A 27,968-nucleotide genomic window follows, 5' to 3' on the forward strand; every position below is an offset into this window, starting at 1 on the left:
GGTACTGCACTTCCTGTGAAATCATGAATGAACTGTAAATAGCCACAATTTTTTTAAACCTGAGTTCAATTACACTAGTTCACACACAGTCCTTATCACTCCCAGACCTGTTAAATGAAGAAGTCACTTATATAGAAGCTGTCTGATAAAGCGAAAGAAGCTAAAGGATCTCAAAAAGCAACACATCATGCCACAATCTAAAGAAACTCAAGAACTGAAGGGAAACAAAGTCATTGGCATCTATTACAAAGATGTTGCAAACTAGTTTCTAGGGATTCCAGCAAACTACAGTGAGAGCCATTACCCACAAATGGAGAAAACTTGGACCAGTGGTGAACCTTAACCAGAGCAACCTACCAAATTTACTCCAAGAGCACATTGTCGACTCATCCCAGAGATCAGATTAGATTAGATTAGATTAGATTAGATGAAACTTTATTAATCCCTCGGGTGGGTTCCTCCGGGAAATTCAGTTTCCAGTAGCAAAGCACCGAAAGAAGTTGCATGTTACAGATACATTAAGGGGAATGAGAGTAAGGATATAAGCATAAATACACCATATATACACATATACACATATATAGATACAGAATATACAATATGGATAAATAGGATTGCTCATTTGAGTGAGTATATTGCACAGTGGTTATTGCACAGTCAAATATAAGAAAAAAGACAAAACAAAAAACAAATATTGCAAATATTGCAAATATTGCACAGTGTAGAAAAGCACCTACAGCTCAGTTGTTCCCGCCCTCCCTTGTCCCCCTGTTTCTCCTCCCTCTCCCCTCCAGTGAGGAGTTAAACAGTCTGATGGCGTGTGGGACAAAGGAGTTTTTAAGTCTGTTGGTTTTTGACTTGGGGAGAAGCAGCCTGTCGCTGAATAGGCTCCTCTGATTGTTTACGACCGTGTGCAGAGGATGCCCGGCATTGTTCATAATGTCCATCAGTTTCTTTAAGGTCCTCTTCTCTGCCACTGTCACCAGAGTGTCCAGCTTCATGCCGACCACAGAGCCAGCCTTCCTGATTAGTTTCTCCAGTCTGGATGAGTCCCTCTTTGCTGTGCTGCTCCCCCAGCACACCACGCCATAGAAAAGGACTCCTGCGACCACTGACTGGTAAAACATCCTCAGGAGCTTCCTGCAGATGTTGAAAGACCTCAGCCTCCTGAGGAAGTACAGTCGGCTTTGGCCTTTTTTATACAGGTTCTGCGTGTTGCATGACCAGTCCAGTTTGTTGTCCACCCACAGCCCGAGATACTTGTATGTGTTGACCACCTCCTCTCCCTCTATCTGAACTGGCAGTGGACCTGGTCTGGACCTCCCGAAATCCACAACCAGTTCCTTGGTCTTTGAAGTGTTGAGTTGCAGGTGGTTTGTGTGACTCCATGTGACAAAGTTCCTCACCAGGCTCCTGTACTCCTCTTCCTGGTCATCCCAGATACACCCCATGATGGCCGTGTCGTGGCCATAAATTAAGATTTTGAAGTCACCTCATCAAGGTCTGGCTATCCAATCACATTGAGATGCTTTGACATGGCTGTGAACAGCCCAGTAATGCTCAAAACTCCAGTGTCACTGAATTAAAACAATTCTGCAAATAAGATAGGGCCAAAATTCCTCCACAGCGATGTAAAAGACTCATTGCCAGTTATTGCAAATGCTTGATTGCAGTTGTTGATGTCAAGTGGTTTAACAAGCAATTACTTTTCACGTAGGGTCACTTAGGTTTGGATAGCTTTTTTTTAAATACATGAAATCATCATTAAATGTCTGTATTTACTCAGGTTATCTTTGTCTAATTTTAAAATTTGTTTGATGATTTAAAACCTGTAAGTGTGGGAAATATGGAAAAACTTTCATAGATGCTCTTCTGCATACCTGGATTGTAATGAGTGGTTATTTGAGTTGCTGTTGCCTTCCTATCAGCCTAATGCAGCCGGGTCATTCTCCTGTGACGTCTGGCATCAACATCACTCAGAGAACTGCCACTCACTGGGTATTTCCTCTCTATTGGATCATTCTCTGTAAACTCTGGAGATATATTCTGTGGAAAAATCCCAGTGGATTAGCAGTTTCTGAAGGAAAAGCCTGTCTGGCACCAACAACCAGAGTGTCAGAGTTACAATCAGAGTCACTTAAATCACTTTACTTCCCCATTCTGATGCTTTGTTTGAACTTCAGCAGGTTGTTTTGATTTGCAATGAGTCGGTGTCATATGATTTGCCAGTTAAATATTTGTGTTAACGAACAGCTGAAACGTTGTACCTAATGATGTGAGTGGAAGTCTAATGAAGTCTAGAAGTTTCTTTTCATATGGGCTGTCATTTAATGTCAAACCATGGTCTCACAGTTCTACTTAAATTACTATTTTTGATATTGTTCTTCCGCATCGTCCTACTTCTTCCTCCTTTACGTCACATTGCTTTCACCAGTTATTGGTATCAACCTTCAGCTCTCGCTTGCTTTCTGAGTCCTCTAAACTGTCTTGTTGCAGTTTAATTACCTCAGAAAATTTTTGCGTTGTGTTTGATAAATGACGTCTGTGCTGTATTGATATCAACTTCTGCCTCATGTTATTAGAAGTTATGCATCACATGCGAATCACTGTGGAAAAATGTGTTTAGGGAGTGATTGCATGTTTATCATTTTGAAATACAGTTAAATAGGATCTGCAAATTGTGTCTAAGTAGGTGGAACTTGTTTTGCCAAAAGGATGATTGATTCAGTTTAGGACACTGAAAATATGGTCTTGAGAAATGGGAGTTAATGGGAGTTTTTGTAGGTATGTGTTTGCAGAATCACAATACTAATTACTAAATTAATGCTGTTAAAAGATAACAATAAGATAAAATATACTATATTTATCTCAGGTGTGGGAAATTCTTTTGTTACACCACTTAAATAATAAAAACAGAAACAATGATAATAGCATTAAAATTCTAATAATTAAGCATTTCAGAATCAACAAAACAAAAGTAAAATTCTAAAATTCAGTAAATAAAGTTTTGTTAGCACATAGGATTTAAATAAAATGTCAAAATGAGCATACAGAACATTCAGATGATTTTCTGCTTTACATGTGTTGTACTGTAGTTATTGCCTGAGGTATGAAGGGTTTTCCGTTTCTGTCCTTGTGGCAGCAGAGCTGAATTGGTCTGATAGAGAAGGTTCTCCAGTAAGTCTTGTAGAGGGTGGTTAGAATTATCCCAGATAGATAGCAGTTTGTTAAGTGACCTCCTGTCCACCGCAGTTTTAGAAGTGTCCACCTTCCAGCCAGTGCCTGCTCACCCTCCTCTTGTATACAGCCTCTTCTAGTTCAGCCTGTTGTCGATGTGTTACTTGTAGTCGTCCACCACGCCAACATCTTACCCCAGGATAGACACGGGCCATGTAGTCTTCCTCTTCCTTCTGAAGTTGATCCCCACCTTTCTGCTGTTATTTACATTTAGAAACATGATTCTTCTTAGACCACGCCACAAAACCATCCACTAGTGGTGTGTAGCTTCCTCTTGCCCATCACTTATTCATCCAGACACTGCAGAATCATATTTCTGTAGGGCCTGTTGGGGCCCTAGAAAGAAAATTAACAGGTAGCCTTTCAAACCAGTATTTTTCACCATTATAGTGTAAATAATCTCACACCAACAAGAAACTTACACACTCAACTCGGTCATGTCACGGCCAACAAGTGGACACATTAGGCCAGAATAGGTCAGAAAGACAGACGTATAGAAGACCTACCTATTTTCAAAGAGTAACAGGACAACCTGTTAGTCTTTAGACAGGTTGTCCTGTTACCCTTGCTTCATATATGCTTTTTTGCAATTCAGAGAACATCGCTATGTATTTTTAAGTGGAGTCCAGCCTGAACTTTGTATATTTGCAAAGTTTTAGAAGTATAGACTAAGTGTTCATTAGTTTCATTTTAATAATTTATCAGCATAGTAACCTACCTACTGCAGCGGTTTCCATTCAGTTTCGAAGCAGAAAATTATTCCTGGTTCCACTGGGGCTCGAACCCAGGACCTTCTGCGTGTAAAGCAGACGTGATAACCGCTACACTATGGAACCAGTTGATTGCCCTTCCCGAAGTGTAGCATAATAAAGAATACACGATACATCTAACGTGGCTAATAATTGCTTGTTTTTCCAATATGATGAAGGAAAGCCGCTCCGAGAGTCCGCTGGTATTCGCTGCTCTTTCAAGCGGTTCCCTGTGCTTCGCTGCTTTTTAGACAAAGTGACGATGAGTGTCAGTCTCTCCCAGTAAGTCATCTCGCTCGGATACTAACCTAACTACGTCCTAATCTAACCTAGCTGCTGCTGTTTTTAGTTCCAGCGCCAGTGGAGCCCCCCTTTTCTTTTTGCTTGTTTGACCGCTCACACGTTATGGTAGCTAGCACCGAGCTGCTACTTGTGAGCTGGAAATAATCGAGCGGGGCGAGTCGCCTCCATTTGTCCGTGTGTCCAGCCTTCCGACTGCATGAACTAACAACATACCAAGTCAGGATTAGCGTTTCTAGCTTAGGAAGCACTCTTGGCTTATCCGGCTAGCATGGCTCAAGTGTGTTTGTTGCTCAAACATGTGATTCCAGTCCGGAAAACCTCTTTTGCCACATAGCTGAACACTGTAACTGTACTTCAGTGTATTGTGAAAAGACGAAGCAGGCACGATGTTAGATCAAAGACTAACTGATAGCCAGACACACTGAAAGTTATTATTTACCTTGGCCATGTGTTAAAAACACACATTTAATGCTGTAATATTTACACTACTTAGCAGGTTTAAACATTACACATCATTGGCTGTATGTGACATTTAGACAAGCAGAATAACGAGGCAGAGAGCAGCAACAAGCAGGCTATTTAAACATGTCCTGCAGCAGAAGCAGTCTAGCTTTCTTAACGCTGTCCTGCTTATCTGTATCTATTGTGCATTATTCATCTCGAGAGCTCCAGAGGTGCCCATCAGAGGGTTCAAATATAAATTCCTAAGCGCTCTCATCCTCTTGCTAAATTGTGATAAGTGTGTTTGCTGCTGATTGGTGAGGCTCCTCAATCAGGCTTCTGTTCAAATGGCCGGTCCCTCCTGTTTTTTTATGCTCCTGTGGGGTCTGAAATATGTATTCATATTTATATTCTTGTCAATGACTTGATCTTCAACCATGCACACTATAAGTTATTTGTTCCAGAGGTTTTCCTTTCGCTGGCCTCTTGAAATCGCCTCAGCATCTCATTCTTCCATTTTTAGCTGTTTTGACTCCAGCTTTCTTCGGTGCCAATGAGGGAAGGGGAGTCAGGCTGGCTGAACAACGTGGGGATGACAGCTGCGTCTGTTTATCATGTGGGGTACAATAGCACACCTTGAGAGCCAGCCAGAGCTTGTATTCTCACTGATCCAACACAGCAGGCCAGAATTAATCATATAGATTCATATGTGGGCAGGATCAAAATGCAAGACATGCTAGATCTGTGCCACAGACTGCATTTGACCAAATGGTATCTGTGTATGATGCTAGACAGGCCATACAGTATCACACAGTAAACTTGGAAGTTAAAAGGTAAATTGCTAAGGAGATATTTTAAATTATTTTGTTAAAAACACTGAAAAGCTTAAATTGCTTACATTTTCTGCTCAGTTCCCTGAATCCCAGTGTATTATTGAAACTTAAAGTATGACACAAAACTCAAATAAGATAGCAGAATTACCTTTCATAAAAGAACTTTTTAATAAAAATTGTTTTTTTTCTGTTTAAACTCTCTTGTAAAGTAAATAGAGTTATTCATCTAAACACCTTGTAGCCTAGACTATTTAACAGTTTTTAAATAGTCATTTTCAAACAATTTCAGTCTTATAAATATTCATTTTCTACCAAATTTCCTACCTGACCTTTTTAGAATGATCAGGGTTTTTTTTTAAAGTATGTATGTAAGATTTAAAAAAAATTCTTTATCCCCCAAATGAGAAATCACCGTGTTAAAGCAGCTAAAACATGAAAAGCAACTTAGCTCAGTAACATGTGTACAGTATCACAAAACAAAATAGCTTGAAAAGTTTTAAATAGAAAAAACAATAAGTTAAGAGCTCAATAAATGTAAATATAATATAATAAGTGCCTTAAATCTGATGATTTGGTGAAGACTTTTTGTACGTGTCCTTGTGGCAGCAGAGTTGCAACAGAGAAAGTGTTCAGCTGCATGTCCAACAAGTGCTGTAGAAGGTGGTGAGGATCCATTAACTATCCGTAGCCATTCACTACATCTTCACTCATTTGGATGACCTCCTCATCAGCTGATGGAGGAATCTAAAAAGTGTGTTGACTCTAACTGGGGCAACAGCGATGCTAAAATTCATCAGCAAGTAAAATGGATGCATTAAAACAGCTTTACTCAGTGTTTAGACCCCACAAACATTCTTTCACAGTACCGTGCTTCTGAATGATTTAATTTACTGAATTAATCCAAATTTTTACCTTCATAATATGCATACTTTCTGAGTCAAAGACCCTAGAAGTACACCAAAGGCTCCAAATTCATGACTGTTAAAAAATTATGCATATGAACTAGACTTTTTATATGCTGTGAGTTGTTATAGCTATTTATCCCACATTATATGATGCACTTTTCAAAGTTTTCTCAAGTGATAAAACATCCAGGGCACCATTGCTGGGCTCTGTTACTCTGGACCATGAACATTCAATTGATGCAGTTTTGTTATTGAAGCTATAATGTATCTAGTGGAATCGATGCTCATAGTTATTCATAGGAAGAAATTGTTGTCAAAGAGATTTGGTTTCAGTTTTTAACAGAGGTCAAATGTGTTAGTCATCCCTGAAAATTTTATGTGGATATGTCCTCTACTTAAGCAGTTACAGATGTTTAAAATGCTGGGGAAAAGGGTCAACTAAGCCATTTCCTATGTACTCTGTATATAGGAATTGGCTCATCTCACCTATGTACAATTTTGAAATTAAGTCTTATATTAATTTCCATTTATAGATCAGATTGAATTATCTTAGAGCTATGTTCATTTTAAAGGACATTTTGAGTTTCTGGTGTCAAACAGAGATACTGAAAGCATTTTTTTTCTTTGTAGCACATTTGTAAAGATTATTTAAAATTACTTCTTTTTTGGCTTATTGCTCAGTTGATGGAATTTTAACTTCACCAGCTGTCAATCACCTTAATAGTGCGTGGAATGAAACAGGATCAAGGTTTGGGACAAAGTTTTTGTCAAATGAGGACATATCTGCATGCACTTACATGTCCACTATTGATGCTAGGCAGTTCCAAATGCCATTTCTTGGACTTGTAATAAACTGCAACTTTAAAAAAAAAAAGGATTATTGCCGAGAGTTGCACCAGCAAAATTTTCTAAAAATAAATAAATTAAGATACACAGAAGTTAAAAGTAAGGTCTGTGTTGTAATTTTAGATTTATATTTACAAGTAATGTGATCACAGTGAGAGAAGGTTTAAATCATCAGTACTCTCTGCCAAGGAAACCGCTGTTAGGGACGCTCCTTTCAGGATACAAATGTTCAAATTTTGGGCAGAGAAGACAAACGGCTGGAGTGAGAGGTAAAGGGGGCTATCTGCATACATCTGAAACTGACCGATGCCACAAACTATCAGCCCTTTTATAATGCAGTCTTACGATCCCTTCCGAGGCAATTCAACCCCCATTCACACCTTGACCCGTGTGACCTTAATGACTCACACAATGGCAGGTTGTGGCACTGTCTCACAGAGAATTCACACCTTGGCTCATGTCACCCTAAAGACTCACTGGATGACTGGGTGGGTCAGTATCACCTCCAAGGTGACAACTTCAGTTAAGGTTAAATACCTGGGACTCATATCACCTTTTAGAACTAAAGAAGCCTTTCAGATCAGAATGTCTTCATGAACGTTATAAAAAGAAGGCCAGTAGCTTTTTTCTCAAGCACGTAGGACAAGGATGGCTGGCTGGACCTTATCCTATCTGACTTTGGGCTAGATCAGAGACGGGTAAAAACACTTTCACAATGAGTGGAAACCAGAATACCCAGGGGAAACCCACATTGCCACGGGAAAAGCACGCAAACTTCACACACAAAGGCCGCAGCCGACCATAAGGTTCAAACCAGGGGCCTTAGTACAAAGCGAGAGAGCAATCTGAGTCCTGAAATAAACAAAAGATTGGAATATGTTTGCCAGTGAGCAGATATGGATCAAAACAGTGCTCGATTTGAAATACTTTAAAATTAGCTTAGTGTTAATGTTAAATGTAAAAAAATATATATTTTGTTTGTTTACAAGAAATCTCCACAGGGCGTCTTGTACGTATCTTACATTTATCAGCATATTGCTCCATAGTGTCACTTGTGGTCAAATATTCCAAAGCATGCCTTTAACACAGGACTGAAAACGATGCATTTTGGATATATTTGTATTGAAGACAGCATGGCAATGAAACTATTCTCTCTCCCCCCTTACAGCAACAAGGTCCTAGGTTTGAATCTGGCAGCTATATAGAGCCTTCCTTTCTGGGGAGAGTATCTTCTCCCTCTATCTGTGTGGGTTCTGTTATGGACTCCGGCTTCCTCACAAAGTCCACATACTTGGTGATTATTGTAGTTGGGAATGTGAGCATGAATGATTATCTGTCTCTATGTTAGCCCTATGATAGACTGGTGATGTGACCTTGGTATACCTCACCTCTCTCCCAGTGACAGCTGGTATAGGCTACAGCTTCCCAGTGACCCTGAATTGGATAAATAGTTAGGAAAATGCATGGATGTGTGGATGAAGAAAAAACTGAAATCACAAATGTACTTGTGATAAACATAGAGAATGTGGACACATAGAGGTGAAACTGAAACTGATAATTATTTGATGCAGTGCACTTGTGTGATTTATAGTGAAGCGTGTAGTGCTACACTGCAGACCGGTCTGTTAACAGAGTGACAGCTGTCTTGTATAAAAGGTTTGTGATGCTTTGAGTCAATCATAACTAATTAGAAAAATGTAAGCTTCAAATGGGTGAAAGAATTTACTCCTAATCTTCTTCTACACAATAATGTGTACCCACCATCAAGAGTAGACGGCCTGATTTGGTGCAGACCACTGCAGATGTTGTACCATCTTGAAAATCAGTCACTGGAACTAAATTGCTGTTTCAGTTGGACTTTAATCTCTGCAGCGTTTTCCCAGTTTAACAAGCAATGTCATTTGCTGTTAGATGCCTGTGGCCGTTTTGATGGTCATCTTCTCGGACTTACGCATGATTCCAGTGACTGTAGACCCGGAGCCCTGGAGAATGTGACCTGCAGAGCCGTCTATGTCTCAGTCGAAAGCGACATCTACGGTTTTCTCATTCTGAATCATCTTCCTTTTATGTTCTTGTCTATTTGTCTTTTCTCCCCATGAAACACCTTAAATTGATCACATGCCACATGAACATCTGGCATAAAGTGTCGGGTTGTCAGAATTGCTCAAAAACATTTCATTTAGCCCTAGTGTTGTGGGTTGCGGATGTTGTGCTAGTGTTTCTTGTTAAATTTAAGGTCTCCCATCCCAAAATGATGCATATTAATATAAAATGTGTTTTTAAAAATCAGCTGCAGTGTCCCACTTACTCGGGATAATTCTTAGATGTCACTGTCAGCAGTTTCCATAGACTCTGTCCATCAGTGTGAAGTTGTGTATTTTCAGTGACAACTGCTCACAGCAAGGTCTTTAGATCATCCAGACTGTCCATTATCAGTCAGATATCTCAAAATCTGGGCAGATAAAATCTAAACTGTGAAATCCTAAAGCTTTCATGTGCAGTAAGCATGTATGTCATTTTGTATTTGGGCTTACAATTTAACCGATATGATGGTGTCTAAAAAATAACCAGCTCAGGTTAGCCTGCAGTCAGTCCCCTAAATAGATAATTGTGTGAACATGAATTCAGTGGAAGCAGTGGCCATTACTGGCACAGACAGCTGTCCTACTGTGCAGTGTGTGTAGCAGTTGTCTGATGAGGCTTTTATAGCATCTCTGACAGTTTTGCTCGGTCAGATCCTTTATGAAAGATCTCAGGTACTGCTCCCCAGTTCCTCTCTTCAAGAAAAAGAAGTATGTCTCCTTCCTAAATCTGCATACAAGCCTCATTTGGCAAATAGACCACGGGCCCTATATCATAAACTTTCACTAACACACATTCAATCCAATCCATTTTCGCTTGTGTTTGCTTTTAGCGCTTTACCTACTGGTTAAGTTTTGATCCGTTGAAGGTTTGTATCCTGGAAAATGTGGTACTTTAACAGCAGTGATGATTTGTTCACTGACTTAAGCTACGTTTACAGCCTCTAATAAGTTGTCTGGATGTCCCGACCTTTCTGGCCCTTTGAGAGGTCCAGGCATAGCAATGCAGTAAAATGCTTTAAATTAATTTAACTAAAATTAATTTGTTAACTGAAATAAATTATTGTTATGTGAATCTCTATCACCAGTGCTTCAACTTGCTTTTTAAACTTTATTTTTCTAACATCTATATTTGTGCTGTTGTAATATTTACTGTCTTGTCTGTCATGTTGCCAAGAGAACAAGCTATTTCTGTTTTTATTAGCTTCTGTGAGCTTCTTTAAAGACTTTTAAAGTGATTCATTAGTAACTCAACAATATATTTATCCACAGGTTTGGTTTGTAAAGCAAAACTTTTGGCCGTCATATCTACAGATGATGTCAGAGTCTTTATTAGCCTGTGTGGGTGACATTTAGGACACAGGCCCTCCATCTTGCTTGTGCATATTTTGGTTCTTTTTTTTTTGGTTTTGTTACTTCATCTGTTCACAATCCAGAGACAGTGAACTGGCAGAGAGAGGGAGGTGTGGCATGCAACAAATGCCACCCAGTGTGGAGTTAAACAGTTACAGTTAGAATAATATGGTATGCCCTTAACCTTTTTAGTATTATGCTGTATCAGTTTGCAGATTCATCATAACACTCACTGCCCTCAAGTGCTGTTGTTTAAAGACTGCATCTGAACTACGATATTTCATTCACACAGGAAATATATATAGGCTGTCTAACTCATGTCCAAAGCTTCCTGCCTTAGCAGATTCATATTAACACCCGCTCTAGAAAATGTATTACTCAATACCTTTATTTTACAGCACCACACAGAATGGTAAAGCTACAGCCTGAGCAGTATAGGATGCTTTAAAGAGATCAAATGATGGACAGACCATGAAACAGTGACACGACATAAACAGTATTCAGTATTTAGCATCTAAAATTGCAGTTGTGGTATATCTGCTGTGAGCTAATATCAGCAAATATAAAGCCCACCAGTAAAGGTAGTTTCTAACCATTTTGTCCCCACTGCTAAACATGTGAAAACGTATTGGGTAAACTGTGCAGCAGTGTAAAAAAGAAAATGTGTGTCACAATCCTGTCACATTTGTATTTACACTTCATATAAGTGGCTACGTTTTAACAAACAATGAATGAACCTTTACAGTGAAAACTGGTCACTTTGATTTTTGGCTTTTTACTTCTTTTTGCACATCTGCAGTGAGCTGGATGGCCTCGTAGGAGACTGCAGCGTGCCGTGATTAATTGGGCTGCACGGGTCTGACGCTAAACCATCATTAGAATGTTAAAGTAATGCGTGGGCAGCTTAATTGGACTTGAAGACACGCTTAATCAAAATTTAGATCACACCTTTTTCTTTTCTTTTTTTAAGTGACCTCTAAGCAGAACATCTAAATCTGCTGTGAGAAGCTGCTTTATAAGGACTGTATGTCTGACTCGCCGAGGATCGTTCATTTAAAGATTCAAGCCCACCGAGCACCCAGCGTGTTTGTTATTCACCTGTAGGGCTTTACCCGGCGCTAGGACCCAGGGTGCGCGATTTTCATCTCCAGCTGCTGCAGACCGAAAACTGGCAATAAGGGAAGATCGCGAGGACAAGCCAAAATTACATACTGTATTCATTCTACTTCAAAATCATATCCCCGGACCCGCAGCGAAGCCACCGTGGAGACAACAATAGCTTGTTGCGCTGTGTGTGAAGGCTTTGTGGCTGTAGACGGCTCGGAGCGCAAGGTAAGACGGTGCAATACCATGCGATTACTAATAACAAAGGCGTTACGGGCGAGCAGGGGGCATTAAAGGGGGCATTGCACAATGCTATTGAGGGCGAGCAAAACTCTGCCAAACTTTGACCTGGATATCTGCATTTTCTAGTTGTCGCTGTCTTGCGGGAGCCGCTACCGGAGCCTGTAGTTGCGGAGATGTTTCGCTGTTATCCCACGGCATTATGTAGGCTCGTGTCACATGTAGCCTATGGACAAGCCAACTTGTGTGTCGAGATGACATCTGAGTGTGCAGTCCAAGCGTGCCGGCAGTGGATGCAGTCGGTTACCCAAACGCGGACACGGTAACTGAAGGCAAAGAGATATGTTTTAATTTCAGGCAGATTTAAAAGGCGATGTGGACGGCGCATCGGGCCATCCATTAACCTGGAAAATAAGAACATCACCCCTGACTGTTTCTGTGATCGGCTGCCTTCCTCCTTTCGTTCGCTGTGGAATAATTCATTACTTAGACCAAGATGGAAGAATAATGCGCTTGATTTTCACTCAAGCGCGTTATTCTTCCATCCTCCCAGCCTCGACATTCAACACTGACCAGGTGAACCACCAACTCAGACGGGACATCCTCGTCGCTGCTGGAGAGCATGGCGGCCTAAATAGGTAGGGTCGATAATCTCCAATATGACTCACAGATAGATGACTGTGAATGCCCACTTTGAAGACGGTGTATTCTTTCATAAAAAGAGATCGGGCCTTCGATATAAACAACGTGCCTTCATCTATATCGCAGTTGTCATAGTGCATGTGCGGACTGCTACATCCCTGCTCGACTGATTTACAAATGCACGTATAACAAGTTGTGTTTTTTTTGAAGCCCTCAGATGTCCGATGTGTAGCCCGTGAACCAAACTCGTCTATAATTGGTGAAGCGCCGAGCGGCCGGCCACTACCGGGATAGCTCTTGCGCGGTCGTTGAGGTCTCCGGGTTACCCCGACTCAGACACAATGCGATGTGTCAGCAGGCGACTTTGTGATACTCGTGCTTTATGCTCGGTCCTCTTCGGCGTTCTTCCTCCGTTTTTCCTTCTTTCTTTTTTACTGATCGGCGTTTTTTTGTTTCCCAATTTCACGTTTGGCCATCTGTCAACGATTTGGCTGCCTGCACGCAGCCATTACTGAGCGAATGGCGAAGGGCATGTTAGAGGCTCTCACACACCGATCCACTCCGCGATAGGAGAGCAGCAGCGAAGTAGTTTCTGCTCGCGGTGCTCTCGGCGGATGGACGCGATCGTTTGTCCTGCACCGCCGTGCTGGTCAGGATCCGACACAGATCGTGCATGGTAGTAAACAAACTCTTTTTCAGTGGCACGACGATGTCAGGGTCCCCCCGTGTGTATGCGTGCACGATTATTTCCTCACCATCGCAAGTATTGAGAAAAGTAGGAAATTTGTTGGCCTAAAGGAGCGGATACCCTTGTAAACAGCAGGCCTGCGCTGCTTTCAGGATTCAGGTAAGACAAGTGGCCTAATTACAGCAGGGTAACCTGTACCGCTTAACTACTGAGCCAAAATGTGATTATGGAGTGAGAGGGCTAAATATCCTGTGGTTGTTTATCTTTTGAGGGGAGAGAATCGGGCAGGACCAAGTGTAAACCTCCTGCTCCACAGGCTGGGTTGAAACTTTAAGTTTTTTTTGTTTGTTTGTTTGTTTGCCTTTGTTTGAATGGAAGCTGCAGATGTGTTGTCATTCACTTCATAACTGCACACATGAGCTGGTGGTCGACAGATATCCAGCTCCCTGCAGTCAGAGAAGGAGGAGGCTGCTCATGTTTCAGTGTGAACTTGTTCCAATTCACAACAGGCTACAAATGGTTGTAAACGAATGGGGATTTTGTTCTATTAAAAATGAGGCACACAACCTTCTAGAGAAGGTTGTAGATGATATTACCTTTGCAATAACGTCTCTTGTTTTGTATCCTGACCCTCTTCGGTTGTGGAACAATAGTTTGGCTTCTATATTAAGCATGTTTGGATTGTTGTCAGTAGGTTGTAGGCTCTTGTCCTCGTGCATTGGGTCAGCTGTCTGGATTTTTATACAGAGAAGAAATCTGAGGGCTAACATTAACATTCAAAACCCAAGCCTCATCCATATTGTAGTTATGCCCTGAACTTATCTTAAAACCACTTCTCTCTATCCAGTTAAAACCTGAGCTGACCTGATAGTAACAGGAAATGTGATTTTGACACACAGCACTGCAAGAGGTGAATGACAGGGAACTGAAGAGGCACCGCTGAGGGAATGGCACTCTGTTTGTTCATATATTCATTATAAATGTTTATTAGCGGCTGTGTTTATAGAATTGCTTCACAGCATGAGGCCTGGACTGGCTCATTCCAAGTCTCACATAAAATATTAATAATAATAAAAATCACATGCTTCAGTTGGGATGTTTTCAGCATAATACATGTGGTGACTGTGCATGGCAAAAAGGAAGTAAATTTGCAAAGAAGAACGATGAGTTGTGTTCTTGGTGTTTTCTATGAAAGAGAGCAAGCATCTGCGAGCAAATTGTTGATGTGCATAATCCTAACTCAGCACTTTAATAACATCACTTTTGGTTTGTAAAGGAATGTGAAAATAGTTATGCAGATAGTTTAAAATCAGTTAGATTAAAGACGATGAAAACACAGGTGTAAAATTTCCAAAAGAGCTTGCAAGCAAAAGTTGGGTTTGAGCTGAGCTGACAGAGGTCAGTGCTGGAAGCTTAATCTCATTCGACTGGTAAGGTTGGATGCATGGTATCGTCACAAATAACAAAAAAAGGTATGTGAGGATCATAGGTTTCATGCGTATCTATTTCAAAAGAATCCAGTAAAAAAAAAAGGAATAAAGTAAGCCTTTCCCCTCCACATCTTCTCCCAGCTATAGTCCGCCAGTCTGCAGCCTACAGCATGTAACTGGAGAGCCTCCAACACCCCGGAGTCTTTCTTCCTCGCGTTAATTCCCCTGCAACGGACCCAAACCTCTCCCACTCTTTTTTTTTTATTCATATTGTGGCCGTTTAGAAACCATCACCCACAGCTGACTGTTAATTGACCCGGCTGACAGTCAGGCGCGCACGGACATCCAGCGATACTCGGGGCTAAATTTGTTGTTGTTGTGGGTTTAAATAAAATGTTTTTGTTTTTTAAACGAGGTTTATTACTTCGTTACCCCGATAAGCCTTTTCAGTTTAGCGCACCGTTACACTCTTTTGGTCGCGATCCCCCCCATTCCCCTTGAGCGGCTGGAGCTCGCGTTGCATGTCGGTACCTGCAGTCCTCACCGCTCCCTGCCTCTCCAGCGTTTAATCCTGGGCGTGGATAGCCGAGCACTACATCTCCCATGCTGTCACCGTGCACCCTTCTGCTCCCCCCCACCCCCCTCTCTCGCTCTCTCTCACACCAGACTGGAGACTAGAGATACGGAACGGACAGTCTTGGCGACCCCCCCCTCTCCTACCCTCCCCTCCTCCCTCCCCCAGCCCCTCGGACTTTTAGGACCGAAAACCGTCGAGATCAGTGAGCAGCCGCGGACTGTAGAGGCGAAAGGCTGGACACGGCCGTATCACAGTCGTGCCTGCACGGTGGTTCACATGCCATCTGGACGAGCAGGTTCGTAACTGTTTGTGTCATTAGAAATCTTTTTATCCCTACAGCTGATTGTCTTGGGGACTATTCAGTATTTTGCGTAGAAAGAGAGAGTCCGAAAGGGGCCGGAGAGGAGAGCATAGGAGAGGCTCGGTGGGTCGGGGGCTCTGATGAATGCCTTTCCACGCCGAAGTGGCTCAGTCGGTCCGCCAAAGGGCCGATAAGAGGGACGGGAGCACTTCGCATTAGGTCGGGGATAAATAACAGTAGCTTGCCTCAACATGCAAACCGCCGGGAGAGCTGCGAGGGCTTCGCGGAGAATCCGCTGCGCAGGGAAGCTGGAAACCTAACGTTGCTGGAGGTGGTGGTGGTAGTGGTGGTCAGCGGAGTTAAATATATTGTTTGCCCCCTTTTCATGGCCACTCCAGCCGCACAATAAGTTGTGTCACCCACCCCTATGGTCGTTCTCCTGCTGGTTACTTTTCTCCCCCCCCCCACACACACACACTTATCTGCCAGTAAGTCTGCGCCTCCAGTTTTCTGTGCTATCAGCGGCAGAAACGGATTATTTGTTTGTAAAAACGTCTACCGGCAGGGTTACTTTGTAGGCTGATGAAACGGGCCAGGAGTTTAGTTTGTTTGGCTCTCCCGTTGTTCTCCCCGCGTCTTCGCATTGATGTTCACTTACCTTATCACGGTGAGATGTGACACATTGTGTGCTCCTACGTCGTAGCCCAGGCAGCCACTAGACAGGAGCGGAATCTCTCGTGTCACTTTGCTATATTTTCCTCAAACATCTGTCTTTCATCTCTGGACCTTCCCATCCCATCCTCTCCGGGTTATTTAGACGAGGTTCAGAGACGCAGACAGCCTGTCTGCTCAGTTTGCGCCCGTGTTTGTGTGCGGATGGACCGATCACCTGAGAGCCAGTTGCCATTCTCTCATTATGGTGACTGCTCGCCATCTCCAGCGAGAGAGAGGAGGGAGCGACCCGGAGCTCTCCAGAGTTTTTTCTTGCTGATAATTATAACAGAGGTAAACGTGTTGTTTTCGGGGTGCCCTAACGCTTCAGTGGGCATGTGTTGTTATTGTGCACTTTTCAGATGTGACATTGGGAACGTGTGTCTTTTGTGCCGTGTACGTGGGCTGGGCAGCGAGCTGACCGGGTGGAAGTAGGCTACATCGGAACAATTTGGCTTCTTCGCGGCTGTTTTTCCTCAAAGGCTTTTTCTTTCTTTCTCTCTTTTCTCCCAGGCTCGACTTTGTGTTGTCCACGGTGTGTGTGTGTGAGGCTGTCTGTGTGCGTATGCGCGGACTGCTGCATATATTTACTGGCCTACATCAGAGCGGATGAATTCAAATGTTTAGTGGCGGAGTCGACCGCGATCGCAGCACAAAGACAAAGTAGCTGTAAGCAACTGTTGTACGGTAATGTATGCAGACCGTCGCTGCACACAGCGGCATCTGCATCGCTGGATTTCCCTTTTTTCAGTCCGTGCTCGCAGATTCCAGCAGAGATTGGCTTGTCAGTCATTATGTGCATCATCTTCGTTATGTTTCACTGATTCAAGGGTGAAGCATTTCCATTCCCCCCAAAGCTTTGGCACAGATTTTCTTGTTGCACAGTCCCTTTTGTAGTCGTCTCATTTGCTTGCAGATGCGCTCGTCTGCGTTCACCTCTATCTACAGTAAATACTAGGGTCAGTTCCAGCGTGCGTCCACAGTGTAAGCTGTGTACTTATATGATATGAAGTTGATTCACGCTTTAATTATAATTCCTAATCGTGTGTATGGCCATCAGTGCTTTTTAACTTGTCTTGTGCGAGTTTTCAATAGAAAAGCAGTGAGTGGGATTGTCTGGTCATTAAATCTGGCTGATGAGCATTTAAGGCTGCATGCCAGTAACTGGTCCAGTTATGCATAATCATTAACTATATGCGCACATGCAAAAACCTTTGCTCGTTTCGAGTCACTCGCGGGTGTGCATGACTTAATCAACACAAAACACACACACTGATGTCGGCTCTAACAAAAGATCATTTGAGCAGTAACAGCTGATTGCCTCATGGATTACTGAATGAGCCTGCTGGGGACAGGCCCTGGGTCGCCTTAGGAAGAGCCTCTATTTGAAGTGACTGTTAAAAGCATTTCTCACTGGGCTCCTGCAGTAAAAACTAGGGGTATCCCATTCATGTTTTTTTATCCCAATCTTGTAATATCGAGATTCTGCTGATTCCAGGTCTAATCTAGCATTGATATTTATTTTTTGCACATTTTCCCCTAATGCGTGTGTATGCCCAGGCTGCATTAAAGTTAGCACATGTTATCCTACATAATTTTTGCTTTTTTTGCTAATTGCCGCTTGATGTTCTCAAGTGTAATAGATATTTTTGCTTATTAATGAAGCTTCTGGCACAGTTTTTGTGCTGATGTTAATGTCAAATAAGGAGGTTTTGAGCTCTGCAGTTACTGAGTGAGTAGAGCGTTGATGACATATTGCATAGTGTAGTTGTACATGGTGGCAGAGTTGCACTTTGCAATAATACCACTTACAGTTGATTGTGAATTGTCTAGGAGGGAAGAAATTTCACATTCGTTGCAGTGATGGCATCCTATTACAGTACCACTCTCAAATTAATTGAACACTTTAGAACAACCTATTTTTTGACAAATGTTTGTAAAGGCAGTTTGCATGGCTAGGTGCTTGGTTTTATTCATCTGTGGCAATGAGACTGAAAACACCTGAGAGATGTAGCTCGGTATTATTGTTCCTATTGTGTACACCTGCTGAAGGGGAAACCTCCTCTGTGTTCAACCAGGACGATTTTGTAAAGTCACAAGCATGAGCGAGAACCTCCAGTGAACATGTAGACGTAGAAATTGTTATGCCCATTTTTATTACTGAAGACAGTAATAATTATTTGAACATGATTCAACTTTTTGGCTCAAAAAAACTTTGATGGTTTCTCATAATTTTCTTTTTTGTATGATGTGATATTTTGTATGATATGGACTCTGTGGCAGGGAGGTTGTCAGAAGGATTAAAACCATCTCCTTTAATTTCCAACATAAAAAGTTTCAGGAGTACATCATATTTAAGGTTAACTTGCAGAAATGAAATGGAACATGAAAGAGGTGATCATTTGTGGTACTCCTCCAAAAGTTGATTCTGTTCATCTGGACGTAGCGTTTTCAGTGGGAGAGACGTTCGTCACTCATCCAAGTGACTTCTTCAGTCTCAGCTGACTGCAGGTTTCCCCAAATCTTATAAACAGTACATTTGCATAATGACTGAAACCAGCCCACTGAAGGAACAATGGGCTGGGAGGTCAGTTCCTTAATCATAATTATGCAAATTATCATGACCATTGATCAACAACCACTGACCAAAACCCACTGATCAAAGACCACTGATCAATGGCCATGTGTACCATTCACAGAGAGTTGGGGAATGGCTGAGCCAGGACTCTGCAGTCTATTTACACCTACAGGCCAGTGGACACTCTTTCAATGATGAGGATGTACACATCCTGGACAGGGAGGAACGCTGGTTTGAGCGCAGAGTCAAGGAGGCCATTTACGTGAAAAGGGAAAGACCATCTCTGAATCGGGGAGGGGGCCTAAGGGTACATCTTTCGCCATCTTACAATGCTGTGATTGCAGCCATTACCCAACTCTCTGTGAATGGTACACATGGCCATTGATCAGTGGTCTTTGATCAGTGGGTTTTGGTCAGTGGTTGTTGATCAATGGTCATGAGAATTTGCATAATTAAGATTAAGGAACTGACCTCCCAGCCCATTGTTCCTTCAGTGGGCTGGTTTCAGTCATTATGCAAATGTACTGTTTATAAGATTTGGGGAAACCTGCAGTCAGCTGAGACTGAAGAAGTCACTTGGATGAGTGACGAAACGTTTCTCCCACAAAACGCTACGTCCAGATGAACAGAATCAACTTTTGGAGATCTACTTCCCTGGATGATTGAGAATGCATCAAGACATCATTTGTGGTAGTTTCTTACGTGTCTCTGCCAAGGGTTCATTGGATCCTAATCCTTCTATGCTTCAATTAATGCATTAGATCTCATTTTACGCAGTGAATGTACAATGTTCTTTTAGTGAAGAGAGTTCACATTTCAAATGGATGAGCACTGGCAGCTTTCCACATTCCCTATGTGCAACAAAATAAAATCAAAGGGAATAACACAACAAATACGTGCCATCAGTTTACCACACTTCTCTCTGCTGCTCACAGCTGAACTCCAAGCATATCTTAAAGAAAGGAAGTTTTCAATTACCCAAAGTTAGTTACTTATTTCTTCTCGAAGGTTTAGTCGAACAGATATTTTCTGTAGCTGAAAGGAGAACGGTGCTAAAGTAATCACAGCAAGTGGTTTTATGTTTTTTCTCTTGTGTGTTTTGCAGCATATCACTGTATTTGAAGGAGAACTCTCACCTGACTGACGCAGATACCCCCTAAGGCATGTTGTGCTAAAGAAACACCTATGCAGGTAATTGGCTTTTTTTTTCTGCTGAAGTTATATTACTTGAATAACGCATCCTGTCCTCTTATCTAATTAACATCGGCCTCATGAACTTTTCTTATTACTCAGGTGGATCCCACACTAATGAATGTAGGGGATGGAGGCACGGTGAGCAGAGAGATCAGTGCTCCAAATAAAGCGTCTGCTAGCATGGTGGGAAATCCCCCCCAGACGCTCCCCCCTGAGTTCAGAGGAGATGTTACTCTCAGTCAGCAAAATAAGACAACTCCAACAAAAGACTGTAAGACTGTAAAAGCCTGCCCGGACAACTACAACCACAGCCCCGAACTTTCTCCACCGCAACTGCCCAACAATGCACCAATGTCCGGCTTGGTCCTCACCAGCTCAGAAAAGAGAACAGACAAAAGAGCAGAAACCTCTAAGCTCAAAGCTGATGGTTCTGGGGTCTTCCCCACTCCTCAGTGGTCGAGTGGTGTAAAAGTTAGCCAGGAGGATTCACTCAGCCCCTGTCACAGCAATGTGACATCCAATAAGAAATCCCATTCACAAACACAATCTGTGCAAAGTGTCCCACCTGGGTTTCAGTGCTCTGCCATGTTTAAACCAGCCCAGCCTGTTGCCTTCCTTCCCACAGCAAATTTTTCCTCTCCACTTTGTAAAATGAATCTTCCACCAGCATTAGGTCAGATTGCAGCATTGAGAGAAGCCCCAGCCACTCAGTTTCAGAAAGAAAGCCAGCCTCAAAGCTCAGGTGTTGCTGGGCCACCTCTCATGCGGACCTATCCCTACCCGTTGTCTGTGGCCCGGACTCCGGCTGCAGAGAAAAAGACGGGCACGTCGACCTCAAAACTCAGATCTAACCACGCATCAAGTAAGAATGCTAAATCTGTTGGAGAACATAAATCTTTAGCTTCTGTGGTAGCCTCACCAGCTATTGCCCTACCATTGCAACACCCATCATTAACTTCAGCTGCACCCACTCACTACACCTTGTCTCCGACTGCTGCCATTTGCTGTGGCTCTGCTCTGGCCAACATCGCCTCACAGAGCAGAATGCTGAACCATGTAGAGAAAAGCAACAGCATAGATAAGACAACCATGGGCTCTCTAAAAACCACACCTCCTGCAACAGACGACCACACAGTCTGCTCAGTTGAATCAAGAGATGTACCTCTTGATTTGTCCGCCAAATCAAAACGCCCTAAATGCTTAAATGACCCTCCTGTTACTATAATGGAATCCCACAATAATGAGTCAAATCAGAGAGAATTTATGAATTCAAAGAAGACTCATTCTGCAAATTACGGCTCCGCTCTGCAATACCCCATCTTACCAAACACCCACCGAAATGGATCTCATCAAAAGCAATTAAATAGGTCTCAGAATCACCAGATCCCAGAGGCCAAACCAGCCTGGGGTAAGGGATCTTCACAAGATTCAATAAAAAACATCCCTGGTACATATGTAGGAGTTGCTAGTCCAATATTGGCTTCTACTCTAAGGGGCAAAGATGGAAAAGGGACGTTTGTGGATGAATTTCAGAGTTTTGCAAAGCAGGAGTTTATATCTATAATTGACCAAGGAGAACATCTGGCCTCAGGAGGAAAGAAGCCATCCTGTCTGATGAAGGGTAACCAACACACTCACAGTGTCAAGCATGTTAAAAACACCAGCACAACCATAACTAAGAACTGTCCCTCAAAAGGAGCCCTAACCACTGCGTTGTTAAGCTCAACCAATGCTCAAATTCCTCAGAAATGTGGGCCTGGCAAAACAGCGGTACCATACTCTGCTCCCCTTGTCAGTCCAGCTTGGCAGCAGGCATCTCATCTCACCTCATCACATCAAGCTTCTTCTAATCATCGAAAAATCATACAAGGATCTCCAAAGACTAAGGGCACTGCAGTTACAGACAGTTGTAAGTTTCCAAGTGCCCATCACAGCCCGTCCAAACCTGAGGATGATAAGTGGGAGAGAATGAAGTCTCCTCTGTCTAACCTTGCGTCCATTGTAAAGCAGCAAGCTCTTGATACAACAACACTGACGGATGAAGGTAATTCCCAAGCATCGCCTGTTGCATCACGAAAAGCTGACGGTCTGAATCCACTCGCGGGAAATCAAGACATACAATCTAAGCATACCTCTACTTTTGAATACCCACCATGCTGGTCTGTGGAAAAGTGGCCTAGTGCACCATCTCAAGGGGATTTCACTCAAGCTATGAAAAGACATGACAAGGCAAATGCTGCTGAGCTTTTGGAGAATAACACTGACATGCACACCAGTCAGGGAGAGCACATGGGACTTCAGGTGAAGCAAGGCTCCTCAAAGCCCGCAGGCCAGTCTCATCTCTACGGGAGCAGTGCATCAACAAATGGGAACAGGATGGAGAGTAAACTAGCCCAGGTGTTAGAGGGGGAGATATTGAGGAAAGAAAGTGGGCCGTCAGACAGTCCTCCTGGTGACAAATTGGAGGGCATGGCTGCATCTATTCTTACAGGCCAGTGTGCAGGGGGAGGCGACAAGTTTGAGAAGAAAACAAACGGAACCAAAGAGGAGTCGCCAACCAAAGCAAAAGTTGCTGCCGTCAAACAAAAGAAGAACAGTCCTAAGAAGCCAGCAAAAGAGAAATCTCCAACAGATGCATTACAGAAGGCTGCAAGAAGGAAAAAGCAAGAGACAGAAAATACTCCAACCAAAGTGTCTCCTAAAAAGAAGGTAAATTATTAATTCCTATTACTCTCATTATTTCTCTTTGGTTAAATTTGAAGAAATATTTAAGGTAGCAATCGTCTTTTAAGAGTTTAAAGAGCGAAAAGGCTATTCAGAGCTCCCTTTCATATTATTAAGTTATGACTGATGGTTTCACTTTCGAGGGCTTATTGTGAGTCTCTTGCATGCTCTCTGTCACCACGAGAGGCTCATGATCAATAACCTCCAATAGAGCGTGCTCACTCTGTCCCCTGTGTATTTCTGCAGAAGAAACAATGTGCACCTGTGCTGGAGCAGAGTCTGTCAGCAGGAAAACCTTCCCCTCCAACTAAAGAGGCGATTCCAAGAGAAAAGATCAGTCCCAGCAAGGCCGAGCAGCAAACCTGCAACAAATCAGGTAGAGTCTTTGTTTCTTCCTTAATCCTATAGCTTTTACATTTTTTACAAAAATGTGGATATCTGTAATAAATTTAATGATACTTTTATTTGGTTAAAAAAAGTTTTGTTGTAGTATATGGTTTGATTACTCTGGGTTCACAGTTTCAGTTTTAGAGCTAAGTAACCTGCAGTCAGTGTCTCAGTCTTACTCTCAGCATAGAGTCTGGTGTGAATGTAACAATCAGATGTGATTTAATCAGTTCCAGATAGCAGTCCTCAGACTTTGGAGACTTCAGCGTCTCTCATTAGTCCCGCCGTATCCACCAAGGAGGCCGAAGCCACAGAGTGCTCCTTCCCAAGACTGAGGCGAAGACGGCGGCGAGTTGATGACGCTCGACTTGACCTCTGGGGCTTTGCGACGCCCTCCCCTCCACCCCCGCCAATGCCTCCTCCCCCAGTATCCCCTTCGCCCTCTCTGACTCTGCCCCAACCTGTTCGCCGTCCGAGAGGGAGGCCTCGATCAAATCCTCTGCCGGAACGTACGCTACAGGGCAAGGGAAAAACATCTGGCGCTGAGGGCGATACGCCATCTCGTAAGAAACGTCGGCGATGTCGTAATAAGAAGTATCAGACTGGGGACTACATCACAGAGAAAGACAAGCTGGAAGATGGAGAACACCTCGAAGAATCTAACTCTTTGATAAAGGACACTGGAGTCCCAGAAGGTAGAGATCAGTTAAAAGTTATCCTGGTCAGAAGGTTAAAAAAAAAGATTCACATATTACAGTATTAAAAGAGAATGATTTGAGAATCAATGAAGTTCAACATTTGAATACAGCAGCTGTTGAATATTTTTTATGCAATGCAAAGCTCACTAAATGACCGGTAGTAAGTAGGCATTTAATCAGTTAATCAACTGATTAATTGCTAAAAAATTATTTTCAGCTATTTAGATTATTAATTGTTTTAATTCATTTATTTTTCAAAAACATCAGTGAAAATAGTCAGAAGTGTAATTGAAAATAAAAATTATTGTTAGTTGTTTTTTAGTCCTTCAAGCACAGCAAACATTAGTTAGAAACAGCCTCACAAAAAAGCCTGAATCATTCTCTTTTAATACCATTATACATTAATCCTTTTTTGGCTGCTGACCATAAAAAGCGACAAAACATTTGGCTCTGTTGGCTCGTGACGAGTATTTGTCATCTTTTCTGACGTTTCATAGACTAAGTGATTATTCATTCTTAAAAAAAAAAATCTGATGAATGAATCGGTACAGACAATAATGTAAAGCTCTGTTCTTCTCTGTGAAGTAGCCAGTATACATATACATATAAATGTAGCAACTTTTGTCCACAACAACAGAAAAACTAATTTGTCGTGTATTCACTTTAATCTTTTCTGATGGTTGGTTTTAGTATGGAAGTAACAAAATGACCAATTCATGTTGCTTTGATGTTTTTCTTCCATTATAATTCAATATTTATTTGGTCAAAATAGAGCCGAGTAAAGCTTTAAAAAGCCAAAATCCTCCAGATGTTATGGTATTTAAGGTAAATGTTAGATAAAATACACATATTAGTAAATAACTTAGTTACTCGCAGGTGACGATGCTGGTTTTCCCTGAGTTCTGAGATTGTTCATGAAAGAAATTTCTGTTTAATGAATTTAAGAATGAATGACTCCAAACTGTCACTTAGCTTGGAGACTCAAGCTGTGTCCATGCTTGTTGCGCACTGCGTTGTCGCTGACAGCTGGTCGCTAGCAGACATTCCAGTCTACGGTTGCCAAGGTAACCGTCTAACGTATTTAATACCCTGTGATAGGTAGTCACTTCAGTACTTAGGTTTAGAAAGGTTTTGCTTGGGACCCGCTCACATTGCGTCTCTGGCTGTTGTTTCGCAGCAATAAGATGTTTTAGCTCCGCTACCTTTGCAATAACTTTCTTCTGATTGGCTGCCCCTCGAAAACTAAAGATGTAGAGAGCAGGCAGGTGAGGGTGAGAATCTGTGCTCACAGCTAGAGCTGAGCGCCTGGGAGGATGGTGTTAATAATGATATTCCCTCTCGCTGACATGATACAGTAGGACTGTGCAATTAATCTGTGGCATGTTTAGTTCAGCTCCAGGCAAGATGATGGAAAGAGAGGCTTTGGTGAGTAGCAAAACCATCAGCTGTTAGGAATCACTTTGGTTTGGTTTTTCTGGAGAAATTACACAAATAAATTATGGTTAAAAAGTTGAACTTCATCGAGCAGTTCTGTCCCACTGAGGAAAAAGTAGAAAAAAACTGTCTGAATCTTGAGATTTTGACTCACAGGTATTATTTATTTATGTATTTACCGATGTCATTATTTTAAAATTTTCCTATTTTTAATATATGTTCTATTCAATTAAATTCAGTTTTATCTATAGCACCAAATCACAACAACAGTCGACTCAAGGTGTTTTATATTATATTGTAAGGTAAAAACCTCACAATAATACAGAGACCAGCTTGGGGTCTGTCTGTCTATATCTATATATTTCTCTCAGAAGATCCACATCATCTATCTGTTAGTGTGGAAATGACATGCATCGTGAGTGTATATGTAGAGAAAAAGCTAGGACATGGCAGATTTGAGCACAAGATTGTAAAATCAGGGTAGAGTAGCTGGCAAACAGCAGTTTTCTTGTTTACGTGGATAAGATGGCTAAGCTTCCGGAAGTACCAGACAGTCTGATATCAGCACCTAAATTATTCCATTCTCCATGTTAGGCTTGGCAGATGGGGATGAGCACAAAGCTGCATCAGTGCAGTGTTGATAAATGAGTGGTGTGTAAAGATTAGGATTGTTGGTGTATCTCCTGTCTACCACTCAGTATAACGGCAGGTCTAATTTGCCATTACAGTTCCACAGGTGGAACATTGTCCGAGTCCCGCTGCCCCCAGTCCAGAGCCTCTTCCCAAGAGACCGTCAGTCACTCGCTCAGGATCGGTTCGCTACCAGGAGAGTGAAGAATCTCCAGAGTGCAATGATAAGCCTTCAGGGAAGAGGAAGTGCAAAAGCAAACACCTATGTGACAGTGATGAGCCGAAGGTAAGCTGCCGATGCTTCTTGTGGGAGGATAGCCCATCACAGATCATGCATAGTTGATAGAAACAAGGTACAATGGATATACAAGCTTACAGTGCCCCCCTGTGGCCTGATTGAAATCTATGTTTCTCACGTTTGTGATGGCAGCTGGAAGTTCTCTAATCAGTAAATCTGTATTTTAGAATAAGACCAAACGCTGCAGTTTGGGCAAGAGTAGCACCTCCCTCACCTTGGATGATGATGGAGCTGATGCAAAAGTACCAGTTAGCCCATCACCAGCTCCAAAAAGTTTGCCGTCCTCTCCATCTAAAAAGAAAAGCTCGTCAGGAAGAAGCAGCGGTCCAGATTCTCCGACCAAAAGGCCCGTTCCTCCAGAGGTTCGCCGGCTGATTGTCAATAAAAATGCAGGGGAGACCTTGCTGCAACGTGCTGCGCGCTTGGGCTATCAGGTACAACCCAACACGTTTACTGGTAACAGGAATTTTGACATCAGTGGAAAAAATGCATGATAATCTGACAGTTTATCTTTCCTTCCGGTCTTCTACAGGACGTAGTCCAGTATTGTCTCGAAAAGGACATCCGGGAGGTCAATCGGCGTGATAATGCCGGTTACACAGCTCTCCATGAGGCATCCTCCCGGGGCTGGACTCAGATTGTCCAGATGCTGCTGAACAATGGTGCAGATGTCAATTGTAGTGCTCAGGATGGAACACGGTGAGGCTTCAGGCAGCATGACAGTGGCTTTAATCAGAGACTTTATAATAGAGAGATGTGTTACTTGAAAAATCTTGAAATGAGATTCAACCACAGAAAAGATGGTGGTGGAAGTTTCTTAAAAACCTATTTAAAGATAAACTTTTTAAAGACTTAATTTGTGGCATATTAGTAATTTTTTAAGATTAAACTGGGGATTGTCTACATGACATTTTTATGTCCTCATGACCATTGAAGTTAAACTATTTAGATAATGCTTCAAAATATCTGCCCAAATAAGTACCCAGAGGTCTTTCATGGCAAAAGGTTCTTCTAGCATGACTCTTCTTGAGTTACTTGTCATATGTGTAACCTTTGTAATAAATCTAAGCATGACCCCTGGAAACAGCATGTATAACTAAAGTTAGAGGTCATTGTCCTACAGTCTTCAATATTTTCTGTGTAATGTAAAGTTGTGCAAATGCTAAAAGTCTTTTGTGTTTTGTCTGTTCTTCCCCTCAGCCCACTTCACGATGCAGTAGCAAGTGATAACTTACCAATAGTCTGGTTGCTTCTGAACCACGGTGCAGACCCAACTCTGGCGACCTACTCTGGACATACACCAGTCAAATTGGCACATAGTGCAAGCATGAAGAAGTTCCTCACAGGTAGTTCACGCTTCTTATTCACCTTTACACAACTGGACAAGAGATTAACAGTTTATTCTTTGTTAAATTCATTTTTTTAATCATCAACAAACATTTGGTGACACAGCAAATGCTTTCATAAAGCTATTTAGAATGAGACGGGAAAATAAATAATTGAAGTTGTAACTTTACAGTCATCCATCAAGCAGTGTGTCAACACATTAGTAAACTCTGCGCCCACTCCCACTGCATCGCTTTT

At 42.3% G+C, this 27,968-nt stretch overlaps 2 protein-coding genes and 1 non-coding gene across 7 annotated transcripts in view; 1 reads left to right on the plus strand and 2 right to left on the minus strand.

Annotated features, from left to right (window-relative positions):
- Nucleotides 1-408: 408 nt before the first annotated feature.
- On the minus strand, nt 409-4,045 carry LOC146392608 (uncharacterized). The gene is made up of 2 exons (XM_084950838.1): nt 3,956-4,045; nt 409-3,573 (listed from the first exon to the last, which is right to left on the minus strand). Exon 2 carries the CDS (start codon nt 1,449-1,451, stop codon nt 741-743), a length of 711 nt encoding a protein of 236 aa, XP_084806964.1. The 5' UTR covers nt 1,452-3,573; nt 3,956-4,045; the 3' UTR covers nt 409-740.
- trnav-uac (transfer RNA valine (anticodon UAC)) lies at nt 4,001-4,073 on the minus strand. Its single transcript has one exon. It is a non-coding gene; the product is annotated as a tRNA-Val (tRNA).
- A 103-nt stretch (nt 4,074-4,176) lies between these two features.
- Nucleotides 4,177-27,968, plus strand: part of bcorl1 (BCL6 corepressor-like 1) — a 30,043-nt gene continuing 6,251 nt past the window's right edge. Inside the window, exons 1-9 of one of the 5 annotated variants that reach the window (XM_084950719.1) lie at nt 4,177-4,268; nt 20,125-20,210; nt 20,313-22,922; nt 23,184-23,313; nt 23,555-24,019; nt 26,185-26,372; nt 26,552-26,818; nt 26,917-27,083; nt 27,585-27,730. In XM_084950719.1, the coding sequence (XP_084806845.1) occupies nt 20,205-20,210; nt 20,313-22,922; nt 23,184-23,313; nt 23,555-24,019; nt 26,185-26,372; nt 26,552-26,818; nt 26,917-27,083; nt 27,585-27,730 (3,979 nt within the window). In that variant the 5' untranslated portion in view covers nt 4,177-4,268; nt 20,125-20,204. Of the gene's footprint in view, nt 4,269-11,831; nt 12,081-12,182; nt 12,731-12,779; nt 13,582-15,538; nt 15,725-20,124; nt 20,211-20,312; nt 22,923-23,183; nt 23,314-23,554; nt 24,020-26,184; nt 26,373-26,551; nt 26,819-26,916; nt 27,084-27,584; nt 27,731-27,968 lie in introns of those variants that run through there. The other 4 variants (XM_084950700.1, XM_084950712.1, XM_084950729.1 and 1 more) reach the window with 4 other exon arrangements.

Source organism: Perissodus microlepis, chromosome 2 (genome assembly GCF_051167445.1).
Source record: "Perissodus microlepis isolate ML-2025 ecotype Zambia chromosome 2, ASM5116744v1, whole genome shotgun sequence".
NCBI lineage: Eukaryota > Metazoa > Chordata > Actinopteri > Cichliformes > Cichlidae > Perissodus > Perissodus microlepis.

Bases quoted from the DNA above. Each gene is read 5' to 3' on its own strand.
- LOC146392608 (XM_084950838.1), bottom strand. From the start codon at position 1,451: ATGGGGTGTATCTGGGATGACCAGGAAGAGGAGTACAGGAGCCTGGTG.